At 37.1% G+C, this 12457-nt stretch overlaps 1 protein-coding gene across 1 annotated transcript in view; it reads left to right on the top strand.

Moving 5' to 3' along the window:
* Positions 1-12457, top strand: part of APBA2 (amyloid beta (A4) precursor protein-binding, family A, member 2) — a gene marked incomplete at its 5' end in the record, with an annotated part of 33733 nt that overhangs the window by 4802 nt on the left and 16474 nt on the right. Inside the window, 3 exons of the mRNA XM_009584343.1 lie at positions 1338-1483; positions 2840-2875; positions 4489-4575. Of these exons, the coding sequence (XP_009582638.1) occupies positions 1338-1483; positions 2840-2875; positions 4489-4575 (269 nt within the window). The remainder of the gene's footprint in view (positions 1-1337; positions 1484-2839; positions 2876-4488; positions 4576-12457) is intronic.

Raw genomic sequence — 12457 nt, 5'->3', positions numbered from 1 at the left:
TTGGCTGCCTGCCAAGTTAAACCACGACATCCACTGTACAAGAAAACTTTTTTTTAAATTAGCATCTCCCTTCAGTGTCATTTTTCTCCTCACACACAAGATTGATATACTTCACAAAAATGTGTTAGTAGCTTGGCAAGTTGATACAGCTCAAAGCAAATTTCGTTTATAAAACTGTTGAGGAACAGAAAATACTCGCTGTCAAGAGATTTCAGGCAAACTCTGGAATGACTGTTCTTTACTGTTGGTCTAATCAAGCTAGATGTAAAGCTTAACAGCTGAATAAAGAGGATGATGAGCATAGTCCCAGTATGATATAAATACTATCCTTTATTCTCTTCTTCCTGCCCCTCCTTTTTCATCCTTGGAAAGAAACAACTTGCAAAATACAAGTTAATGTTAGAATCTCACCGAAGTCACTATGTAATTAATACTAAATGTATGCAAAGTAATTTTGTTGAATGAAGGCTAAAATTCAAAAAATATCAAGATGTTTTTAAATTCCACTATTTTTCTCTCTTTTTTAACATGAAATTTTTCATACTCTTTCCATGTGCTCCTTTTCCATAACTTCCTTCTGTGACTTCCCTGCTTTCAGAGGAAAAGGCTGTATGACCTATTGTGCAGATACCCTTGATTAGACCGTGAACGTTTTATTGAACTCCTCTACTGAAGCATGTTTCTCCAGCTCTCAATTTATACAATCTGTACCAGCCTGGGAACTGTATTGTCTATCAGTCTCTGAATTCAGGCCTTACACATGGCTAAACAGCATCACGATGCCTACTTCTCTTGTTTCCTAAACTTTCTTAACTGTTAAGTTTCCTGGTGGACTTTTGCTGAAGCAAAGTACACCTTTGTGCCCATTGTTCATCAGTATTTTTGCCAGAGATAATGTTTGGGGACTGTGCACTTCTACAAACATCTCAAAAAAATGTGGACACACAAATCTGTATTCAAGCAGAAGTTTAGCTCAGGCACTGTAACAGTCATACATATAAACAATAAGAAAGTTACAATAAAGGAACTTATCAGCATTTCTGAAACTTGCAAATAATTCCAATGTGTTTATCAGTGCAGCACAGTAAAAATTTTCCAATGATTTTCCTCTAGAATTCCACAATCAAACCATACAGTTTTAAATACTGTATGTTCGGTTAATATGTTTTTTGGGGAAGTAATTATAGGGAAAAACATTCATTTTGCACTGGATTTCTTCACCTGTTTTATATTAGAAAAGGTATTAAAAAGGTTGTTCAAGCCTCAATATCCTTTATTCAATTTCTCATTTCTCTATCCTCTTTTGAAAGGCAGTAACTGTAAATGTCTCATGTCAGTTCCAGGACCTTGTGAACCTGAAGACCTCATTGATGGAATCATCTTTGCAGCCAATTACCTGGGCTCGACACAGCTGCTCTCTGAGCGCAACCCTTCCAAAAACATAAGAATGATGCAGGCCCAAGAGGCAGTGAGCCGTGTTAAGGTAAGGGATTTTTATGGTTTATAGAATACTCTCTGATGCTTTGGCAGTTGATGTCTAAACAGTACAGGATCTGCAGCTTCAAACCTATTCTGAAGTGCACTTAGGTGAATATAGATCTAGTACTGTAAATACCATTACTTTCCAGTGCTTATTATGAAAATACATACAGCGTCTCTGAGGAACAAAATATAAATTATTCCAGAGTCTATTCAAAATTGTTTGGAAGCTGTATGAAGAATTCAAGTATTAAAGACAAGTTGCAGACTGCAATTAGGAAATATTCCAATGGCAAAGCACAGGATATTTGTTTGACTGTTGTTTTCCTTTTATGTCATTAATGACTTTAACTTACTACAAATTGTGAAGATTACTCTCAATATATTGAATTATTACTTTTTTAGGACAAGAAGATTCATTGCTTGTGTTTGGATTCATTCATTCATTGTGTCTGGATTTGGTGTTATTTACAGTGAACAATTTCTGTGTAAATAATGTTGCATAGACTGTTTCATACAGCTGTGTAAAAAAATGCTTTTTTTGGTTGATAATTCAAGTAGGAGATTTTTCTTTTACAATTTTTTGTGGATCTGCTGTAAATACTTCATCTAAATAAGCACATGGTTAGAAAGAGGTAGATTTAAATGCTAATAGAAAAATTATGTGCTTAGTAAAATATTTAATTGGTAAAAACTGCATGTTTTTGAAGGAAACCAGTTTGGGAAAATCATTTACGGAGCAAAAGACCGTTATGATTGATGATTGATTTGGCATTTAGAAATAAATGGAAGGCAAGAAAGGTCCAGTTCTTTGCAAACCTTTGAATTTCTGTTTAGCATATTGTGGTGTCTCAAGCAGTAAGTGTTATTGCAATTAACACCCTAAAAACTGTTTTGTGTATTAATAGCGATCCTAATCTGTCAGGGATACTTGACTACTTTAGAGAGTCATGGAAGAGAGCTTGAGTTACATTTTGTTCAACAATTACATGTAGACGTATGATTAATATGGATAGAAAACCTTGAGTTTAAAATAGTGCATGTACTGTCATTTTAGACTACTGTACATGTAGCAGGATAAATGTTATGAGCAGCTGTTAACTGACAACACTCTTTGGTACCAATTTTTTTGTAATCAATCAACAACATGCATAATGCCATTAAATCCAATTATCCTTGAGAACTGCTAAAGATATATACAAATCTTTCTTTCTTGCACATCCTTCTTCCACTGCCCCCAAATTTTTAATTTTTAACAGTTTGGATTCATAGTCAAAAGGTTTCCCTGACTTCCCACACTGTCTTTTCTCTTTCTCTGTGTGTACATCTGTCTGCATTCTTTTTTTATGCTACTCCTCAGAGGATGCAAAAGGCGGCTAAAATCAAGAAAAAAGCGGTGTGTAAACTGTTTTTCTTGAATGCTAATGTTTACTTACATTTTTGTTGTACTTGTTCTCCATGGACTTTGTTGTGTCTTTCATTATGGGTCCTCATAAAGTTGTCATTTTGGTTTCTTCTTTGTTAAGTAGAACACTGGATGGAATAAAATGAACTCATTTTCTTCATTGTTCATTTGCTGGAGTGCCTGTCTGCTGCTTTTCTTCTGTTGAATACCTGTGATTTGTTTAGTCCAGATATACAGCCAATGTTATCCAGGAGATTTTTTTTCATGTAACGCTTATTTTTATTTTACTAACCAAAGCAGTAAGATGTATTTCCTGTGCCTGTGACTTTCTATGTATTTATTAAATTACTGTCGATATTTAAAAACAAATAACATAAATTTACCAGGTAGTAGCTGGAACAACTCACACAGGAGACATTTCACTCAGTTAAAAACTATACTTCAGTTAACTAAATACAGTTGACAAAAATATCACTAAAATTAATCTTGCTCTTTTTGATGGTCTTGGATGAAAGCAATGCAAGTAATCTCTGCCGAAGTATGTGCTTGCTTTGTATTTTGCTGGATGAGACTTAATTCAAATAAAATTAATCTGAATGAATTATAGGCACAGCTAAGCCTTTATAATTACAGAAAAGAGCAGCAAATACATCATTCTTCCTTGCACTGTTTCATCAAAGGACCAGTCTCTGACCTGGAGATTGATGCCTGCCTTTAGCACTGGGTGATACAGTCTGTGGCCATTTTATTCTGAGGCTGCTAAATAGGGTGCTGCTAAATACCAGTTTCAATAGTGCACTGTGGCCTGGAGGAATCAACAGGTTCCTGCTGGAACTCAGAGTATTAGGTAAGCTCTTGGATGACGCTTCAGTGAGAGGTAGCCGTTGCTTTGCCACTTTCTCTCCTCTTTTCTCACATGGGCAGAGCCAGGACTCACACTTAGGAAACCATGTGGCATTACACTGTAATCCCACTTGGTCTGTGACCATATTTTCTAATGGGATATGGAACTGTTTCCCTAGTGAGCAGTGCTCAGAAGTTGAGGTCTAAAAGTCAGCTGAGGCTTTCTGTGATACGAGAGGAATATTAATTCAGCTCCTTATTTTCTAGAAAAAAAATAAACTAAAAATCTAAAAAAAACCTAAACCCCACCACAGCACTGAGCACCAGCTTGCACTTTTTTTGGTGAGCTCACTGAAGATGCAAGGGCTAAGCAGCTGATGGGGAGTAAGTCACTTTCTCAGTTCTCCTGCTTTCTCAATTCCGGTGCCTCAAGTACTGAAGTGCATCGATGAGACAGTGGGGAAGAAACAGACGTATTCTTTCTCCTGTTCTGGCTATAAATAGAGAATTTTAGTATTTGAGCTGTCAGTCCCATGGGCTCTGAAAATTCATTCTTACCCACAAAATTGGAGTATGCTTCACCCTTCCTATGCAATAAATGCATTCTTTGCATGTATTTAGAAACACCTTTGAATAGCCATCTTTGTAGTGGTTTAACGGTGTGATTGCCTCACATCACATTATGCCTGAAGCAATCAGTGAATTTGTCATTCTAAAGAAGAAATTAAAATTCCCCTTGTAACAAAGCATCTGTCTTATAGACTTCAGAGGGAGATTCCCAGGCCTTGACTGAAGTGGATCTGTTCATCTCCACACAGAGAATCAAAGTGTTAAATGCAGACACACAGGTAAGTTATGATTAAAAGTCTTCAAGAATAACATTGCGTTAGGTTGCACTCTTATACTATTAGAGGGAAGCTTAACTAGATTTCATAGAATCACAGAATAGTTTGGGTTGGAAGGGACCTTTAAAGGTCATCTAGTCCAACCCCCCTGCCGTGGGCAGGGACATCTTCAACCAGATCAGGTTGCTCAGAGCCCCGTCCAACCTGACCTTGAATGTTCCCAGGGATGGGGCATCTACCACCTCTCTGGGCAACCTGTTCCAGTGTCTAACCTCATTGTAAAAATTTTCTTCCTTGTATCTGGTCTAAATCTGCCCTCTTTTTAGTTTAAAACCATTCCCCCTTGTTCTGTCACAACAGGCCCTGCTAAAAAGTTTGCTGCCATCTTTCTTATAAGCCGCCTTTAAGTACTGATAGGCCGCAATAAGGTCTCCCCGAATCCTTCTCTTCTCCAGGCTGAACAACCCCAGCTCTCTCAGCCTTTCTTCACAGGAGAGGTGTTCCACCCCCTGATCATTTTCGTGGCCTCCTCTGGACCCGCTCCAACAGGTCCATGTCTTTCCTGTGCTGCGGGCTCCAGGGCTGGACGCAGCACTGCAGGGGGGGTCTCACCAGAGCAGAGCAGAGGGGCAGAATCCCCTCCCTCGCCCTGCTGGCCACGCTGCTTGTGATGCAGCCCAGGATACGGTTGGCCTTCTGGGCTGCGAGCGCGCATTGTTGGCTCATGTCCAGCTTTTCATCCCCCAGTACCCCCAAGTTCTTTTTGGCAGGGCTGCTCTCAATCCCTTCATCCCTCAGCCTGTATTGATACTGGGGGTTGCCCTGACCCAGGTGCAGAATATTTTGGATAAATTCACTGTTGTGAGAATATTCAGAAAGAGTAGTGTTAGATCTGCTATTGTTGTAACACTTGCCATTTGCCAATTAATACTGACACCGGTTTTGCTTATTTGATGTATTGGAAAATGTCTGCATGAGACATGAAACCTTACTGAGATCTATAATTCAATTTAGGAAAAGATTCAAAAATCTTTCAAAATGCATATACCCTGTTTCTCTGAAACAGTTTCAGTACCCAGATTTACGGTCTAACAGGGAAGCCATTTGCTGCTTTGACTAAGCGATTAATATCTTGCCATTTTTAACACTTAATCTCCAGTTTTTCCATAAATCATATCTGACCTACCATCCTCTTTGCCTAAGGTAAATTATTCATATTAAAGAAGTAGATGGCGACCACAGCAATAATTAGCCTCATCTAGGAACACATATATATTCAATAAGAGACGATCTTCATAAGAAGGATTTTTTTTAAGGAATTTACAATTACATACATAAAATTTGTACATGGATCCCAATATTTAGTATAATAATCTCACAAGTTCTCTTAAACTTTGATCATACATACAGAAAGTCTTTAAATTTTCATTCTTATGAGAGGCTTTGAAAAGGGAAATTTTAGTGACATTTTGCTTTAGTTTTCACTAAAAAAACTCCACTGTATGCAGCTAGCAGCAGTTGAAAAATGGTAAGACCTCAAGTTACATTAAAGAACAAACCATTTAGAAAGTGCTTAGTTAAGCTAGATATAGCCAAACTAGAAAATTCATCTTGTAGTATTTGGAAAAATGGTTGGAGTGACCTTACGCTATCCTTTCAATGATACTCTTCCAGAACTTATGACGGTAATATTTAGTCTTTTTTTTAGTAGCAGAACAGACCAAGGATTATAGGTAAGTTTAACTGTCAGATATCAAAACAAACAAATCCTTTGTAAGCAGTTTATGAGTAGAGATGAGCAAGAGTCAGCACAGATTTGTCAAAAGTAAATTATGTCAAATCAATCGTTTTCTTTCGTGACGGGGAATACATTTGTCCATGGCACAGAAGCAGCACACATCACCTATTGACTTAAATAAGGCTTTTATCTCATATTATATTTTCTAGATTATATGATCTAGATACAAGAGATACAAGCAGGCTAAAAAAATTTCTGAGAGTGTACTTATTTCTGATATATTGCCAAATAGACGGCAATATAAAGAGATAAAGAGCAGAGGGAGACTCACAAGCATGTTTCTTTGATGTAGTACTGTTCAATATTTTCATAAACAACTTGGAAGATGAAAAGAGAAAATGGTCATTGAACTTGTATCTTGGTGTATAAGATCAGAGTTCAGAAATATCACGGCTAACTGAAGAAATGAGCTGAAACTATAGGAGATATTTCAATAAAGAAAAATGTAGCACTCTACACGTAGGATTTTGTTTTGTTTTCAATTAGTATATAACTTATTTTTTTAACAATGCAAACCATGAGGCACCTACTTCTTCCTGAAATTTAAGAGCACGTTACTATCTTTTAATGTGAGGGTAATGATAGCATCTCCAGGAAATTGATTATTTTTCTTTTAACATAAGCAGATGTCCTTAACATGCCACTAGAACTCCCAAGAGATGGGGCCAGATGAGGAGCAGAATATCCCATCTAACATGGGCAGCAGTATTTACAATCTACCATCCATAAATTGTCCTGATACTGCATTTCATCCATGGTAACCAATACCACTGTTTGTTATGTCTCAGCCTTTTTTTGACCTCATGGTAAATGTGCATTATCCAGAGAGTATATTATCAAAGCTTATGACTACTTTTTGCATTAGCAGAAAATGAAATGCTACTCATTATCAGTGTAAAGATAACTACAGACAGTTATGAATAAATGAACAGCTACAGTTTATAGTTGGAATGTATGGCGGTAAATAGGTAAGTTCTCTTTGTTGAGTAAGGATTAGTCTTTCCCTTCTTTAAATAGTTCAGCATTTCAGCTGAACACCAACCCTTTTAAGACTAAAAAAGGAAAGTCCTTTGAGGCAGACCATAAACAGTCAGAGTAACTGTTATCTTTTTCTCCTGATTCCCCTGAGATTTCTAGTGATATAAAATGCAATGCACCATGAGGAATGGTGTCTAGTATGAGCTATTCAACTAGATGAAAATAGCAATGTTGGAAATTATGTTAATTACAAGCTCTCTGGCGTTTGCCCTGGGTGGTGGTTTTTTTTTCACAGTGGGTCTTTCAGAGAGCTGTAAAAGACTTATTCCCATGACTTTTTAGCATTGCTGTCGGCGTGCTTTTGCATTTTTTGGCTTGATATTATTTTTCAGTGCTAGTGAAGTTTCCTGGCTGGTGTAATTACCGTAGGTCTATTTCAGCTGGTGTGGCAGCTGGCAGAGACAATCTGTTCTTTCATGGCTTTATCAATTATATAAAACCTATTTCTGCAGTGTGCCATCCATGTTTTAATCCATCGGTAGTGTTGTATAGCTCACATGAGGTAGTAACTGATTTAAAATGTAAAATTCTCAGTTAAAAAATTACATGCAGCAGGGCTCAAAATGCTGAGTAGCACCAGTAAGGTGTATTGCCACTTTGGAACAGAGCCAGCTCTGGTGATTCTGTTGCCTTCAGCAACACTAGGAAATGGCACCCCTGCCACTTTTTAGTTGCTTATCATTCAGCCCAAGTTGACCACCTGTTTAGTATACATGGTAGAAGCAACCTTAGGTTTGGCCACATGCCTGCTTCACATGAGAGCAATTCTTCCCTGACTGCCACAGCTTTACGGGCTTGCAGTCAGTGCACGAAAACAGCATAAATATCACAGCAGCCTCTCCCATCTTGCTCACTCAGTGAAGAGAAGCTGGAGTGAAGCAACTAGGAAAACTAGCAGAGAAAAAGATAGATATAGAGGTCACAAATGTGTATGTGCAGAGCCCTCTGGCAGATGATTGGTTCCATAAAATCTTCTGACTTGTTAGGCTGTCTAATTCACACTCCTACAGGACTACATCACTTGAAAGCTTGGAAAATGCTTAGGGGTGTTCTTTGGGTTTCAAGAGGGACAAGAAATGGGATTCTAAAAGAGTTCCTTAGAAAGGAAGGGAGATTCTGAGAAAGAGGAATCTGGACAGGAGAAGATAGAACAGGGGTTTTGAAAAAGGCCAAGACAGAGACTGAATTTCTAAGGACAAATATAAGGATGGAATGGATGGGATGAGGGAAAGAATAGAGAAGCAGATGGGCAGGGATGGAGGGATTCATGGGAAAGTGACAAAGGAGGAGCGAGGATGAAAATGAGATAATGGTAATAGAAAATAGAGTGGAACGAAATACGGAGTGAGAAAGGAAAAAGTCAAGTCACGAGTAAGTCAAAAGTAAAGACGTTTACAGTCACTACATGTTATTTGCCTTATTCCTAATTGTAATTGCATTAGACAGGAAAAAGGTGGGAGGGAGTGGGGGAATGACTGCTTTCACCCCTACAAGGGGAAAATAAAAAAAACCCTTTGACTAACTTCTGCATGATGATAAGGACAGAAAGACTTTCTTAGCAGGTGAGATTAAATGCATTCATTTTCCCAGTCCATTCACTCTTGTGCACACTGCATGTATGATTACAGCCTTACAGAATACTTAGCGCAGACTGCTGAAAAGCAATTATCTCTGCAGAAAAGCAATTATCTCTGCAGAGCTCCAAGATCCTGCTGAGAGATGTCCATTATAAAACATTTTTCCATACTGAGAGAAGTGCTATAAATCCTACTGAGCCCCTGCAACCCTTAGAGACACCCCCCCAAACCATCTCTTAACCGTCATCACTTTTCATAGTTTAGGGATAAGCATAAAACATTTTATTTCAAGCCTGAGAAGAATCATTACAATAATTTTATGGGTACTGATTCTCTTCAGTAAGACAGGTGGTTCTAAGAAACAATGATTATTTATATTTTTCTTTCTCTGTCAAGTTAAATTGTACTGAAATTCTTGAAACAATTACTCTTGTCGACTTGAGGAATAATCTTTCTCTCTTAGGCCTCCAGATTTGTTCAACTAATGGTAAACTAATACCTAGCTGTTTATATAAAGGATGCTGCTGCTTACAGAAATTATGAAAATCGTGTATTATCTCATACGACATTACAGGTTTTTTTTGAAGATCAAATATCAAGGGAAACCCTGCCACTACAGACACAGCAAGGAGGGTATCTCAGTCATCTAATATGATTGAGTTTGAAGAAAACTGACCTCATGCTGCTCAGTGGGATATTCTGATACATATCAAGAGCCAATAGCAAATAATAAAAAAAAAAAAAAAAAGAAAAACAAAAGGCCTTCTTACTTAAAAAAACAAACCAAAACAAACAACAAACCTGTAGTCAATTTTTCTTGCTTCACATTGGAAATATCCATATATATATCCAAGCAGATGCCAAAAGCAGCAGAGACAACCTCTTGGCAAAGGAACAAAGATATATTAGACACCAGAAAGCAATTTACTGACTTAAAACTAATAGAGATCACAAAGTAAAGTGAAACAAATTGATTCAGTAATAAGTTTTTTTTAATTCCAATTCAGGCAGAATTTGGTGGATGTTTTTAGCTGTTCAGGTCGGGGCGGGTGGGGAAGGGGACATCCTCAGATAGTTTGGTCAATAAAACTATTATTCTTCTGATTGTTCCCAGTTTGAGCAATAAATAAAAGTCTGGAAAACCCTCCAAACTGACCAATGACACCAGCAAGAAGGAATTTTCAGATGGGCCCTTTCTGTTTCTTTAAAAAGAGAACAATTCATCTCTACAATGGCAAAATATGTAAAGAAATGATGGAAAACAAAGCTAACAAAGCATGGTTTGGAGGCACTTTCTTGGTCTTTATTTCAATAGAAAGCTTTATCTTAATTAAAATAACTACTTAGCATAAGGTTTTAAAGTAAGCAGCATCCAGTTTAAGAAACCTATAAAGCTCAGGTTTGAAATGTCCCATAAAAACAGGATTTGGACTCTTTTTTGCCTTAAAACAAGGATGTTCAGCCAATGGCAACAGATTGGATTCAGTACAGCATACCAGCCACATCTGAGAGCTGAACTAATTACCCTGGCAGCCTGATACTGAAATTACCTCATGAGCCTCCTGCAGTCTTTTCTTTGTCACACAAGAAGTGCACACATCGTGTGACCATTGTAACAGGACACAGGCATTTTACTCACATGTCGGGAAAGTAGAGTCTGGCTTTGTTTGAAACTGAGAAGGAGCAAAGGCTGACTGCTCCAAGTACAGCGGATGAGCACCTCAAGTCAGATGGTGATATGTGGGCAGTAGTGGGGTGAGAAGGGACAGCACAGTCACATAGTGAAGAGCAACATACAGTCCTTGAATGTCTCCTCAGGAAAAAATGTAAATCATCACTACCTTAAAATACCATTTTATGGCTTCTATGGGTCCTTATAACGAGGAGGCTTTTTCTTATATTTTGTCTAAATTGTCAAAATACCTGCCAGATAAGCATTACTAACATAAGTTGTATTACCTTTTTTCCTAGGAATTTCTCTTCCTCTGTAATTATGCACAGACTTCAGTAATAGTGATTTTTTCAAGGCACTTAAAGGAAGTACTGTCAATCAAATTACTTGATTGCATGAGCATTCCTAAAACTCTCATTTTAAACCTAAAAGTTTCTTACCATTGCGGAACATCTTCCATAGCAACACGCCTTTCTGGGAACTTAAGAGAAGTTGTGGCTTTTTATTTATTTTTATTTAAAAAAAAAACTAAAGGAGAAATCAGGTTGCTTATACAGTATCTTGAATAAAACCTGTATGAAGGTACAAATAATTGTCTGAAACATTAGTGTAAACAAGTATATAATTCTCTTTGTCTTTGCAGTCCTAAATATATCAAAATCCTTTGAAATTATCACTGAAGCAATGTCACATACATTGTTTTATTAAAATAACATTATTTTACATATAGAAACCTTTTAATGAAAATGAGACTGCTAGCTGTTGAGCCACGTTAATTTATTCATACTTAATGCTGAGTTTAGAAATAATAAAACTTACTACAAGTTCATACTTAGTAGTGCACAGAAACTGTTATAAAATGTCCTTGAAGGTTCTTCCTTCTGGGACCTCATTGCTCTTTTGTATAAGAAACAATCGATAGAAGCATGGACTGGAGATGGAAACAGAAGATAAAATAGTAATATCTGAAATAAAACCACTTTAGTGACAACAGATCCTTCTCTGACTACAAATATGCACTCAGTTTTCATTTGTCCAAGGCAACTCAATACTTAATCAAAGCCACTGAATAATGATATATTCCTGTGGGAAAAACATTTGGAAGTAGTAGGTTGGGATTTCCCTGCTAATAACAGAAAGTAAAATAAGAATTTAAAAGGCTAAAGTAATTAAAAGGATGCAGAGCTGAGGGATTTGAGATAGAGGCAGGAAGTTTCAAGACTTTTTATATTTAGTACTCTTCATGGTGTTCTTACATAAGAAGTGTTCATCAGGATGAAGCTTGGACAGGTTTCCACTTGAAATCATTCTCACAGGCAACGGCTCTTCTGAGTTGAGTTCTCCCAGCACAACTGAATTGGTGGTCTAATGACATTGACTGGAATAGGATTTTGACTGTGAGCCCAGACACTAGACCAGTTCTCTCCAAACTGACCTGAGATATGTAGGTAGCCAGAAAAAAGTATTAAAAATTCTGCCTACAGAGAAGGTGAAATACTGCCTTCATAGCTCTTTACAAAGAAAGTAAGTATCCCTTTGATGTATATGAGAAAATGTTACCTTAGATATTATTGCTATTATAGGTCATGATTAAAAAAAAAAAAAAATCAGGAAATTATAACATTTTCTCATATACATATGACTTCCCTAACACCTGTTCTGTTATTGTGAAATGCATCTGCTTCATTCAGCAAAACCAATACAAAAGGGAAACATAATTTTCCAACAGCATGAAAATATTTATAAAACATTAGTATGTTTTACAGTATTGCTTTATTGCGATTATTGCTTAATTATTGC

The sequence above is a fragment of the Fulmarus glacialis genome, unplaced genomic scaffold (assembly GCF_000690835.1).
Source record: "Fulmarus glacialis isolate BGI_N327 unplaced genomic scaffold, ASM69083v1 scaffold29948, whole genome shotgun sequence".
Taxonomy (NCBI): Eukaryota; Metazoa; Chordata; class Aves; order Procellariiformes; family Procellariidae; genus Fulmarus; species Fulmarus glacialis.
This window is presented reverse-complemented; position numbering and strand designations above follow the sequence as displayed.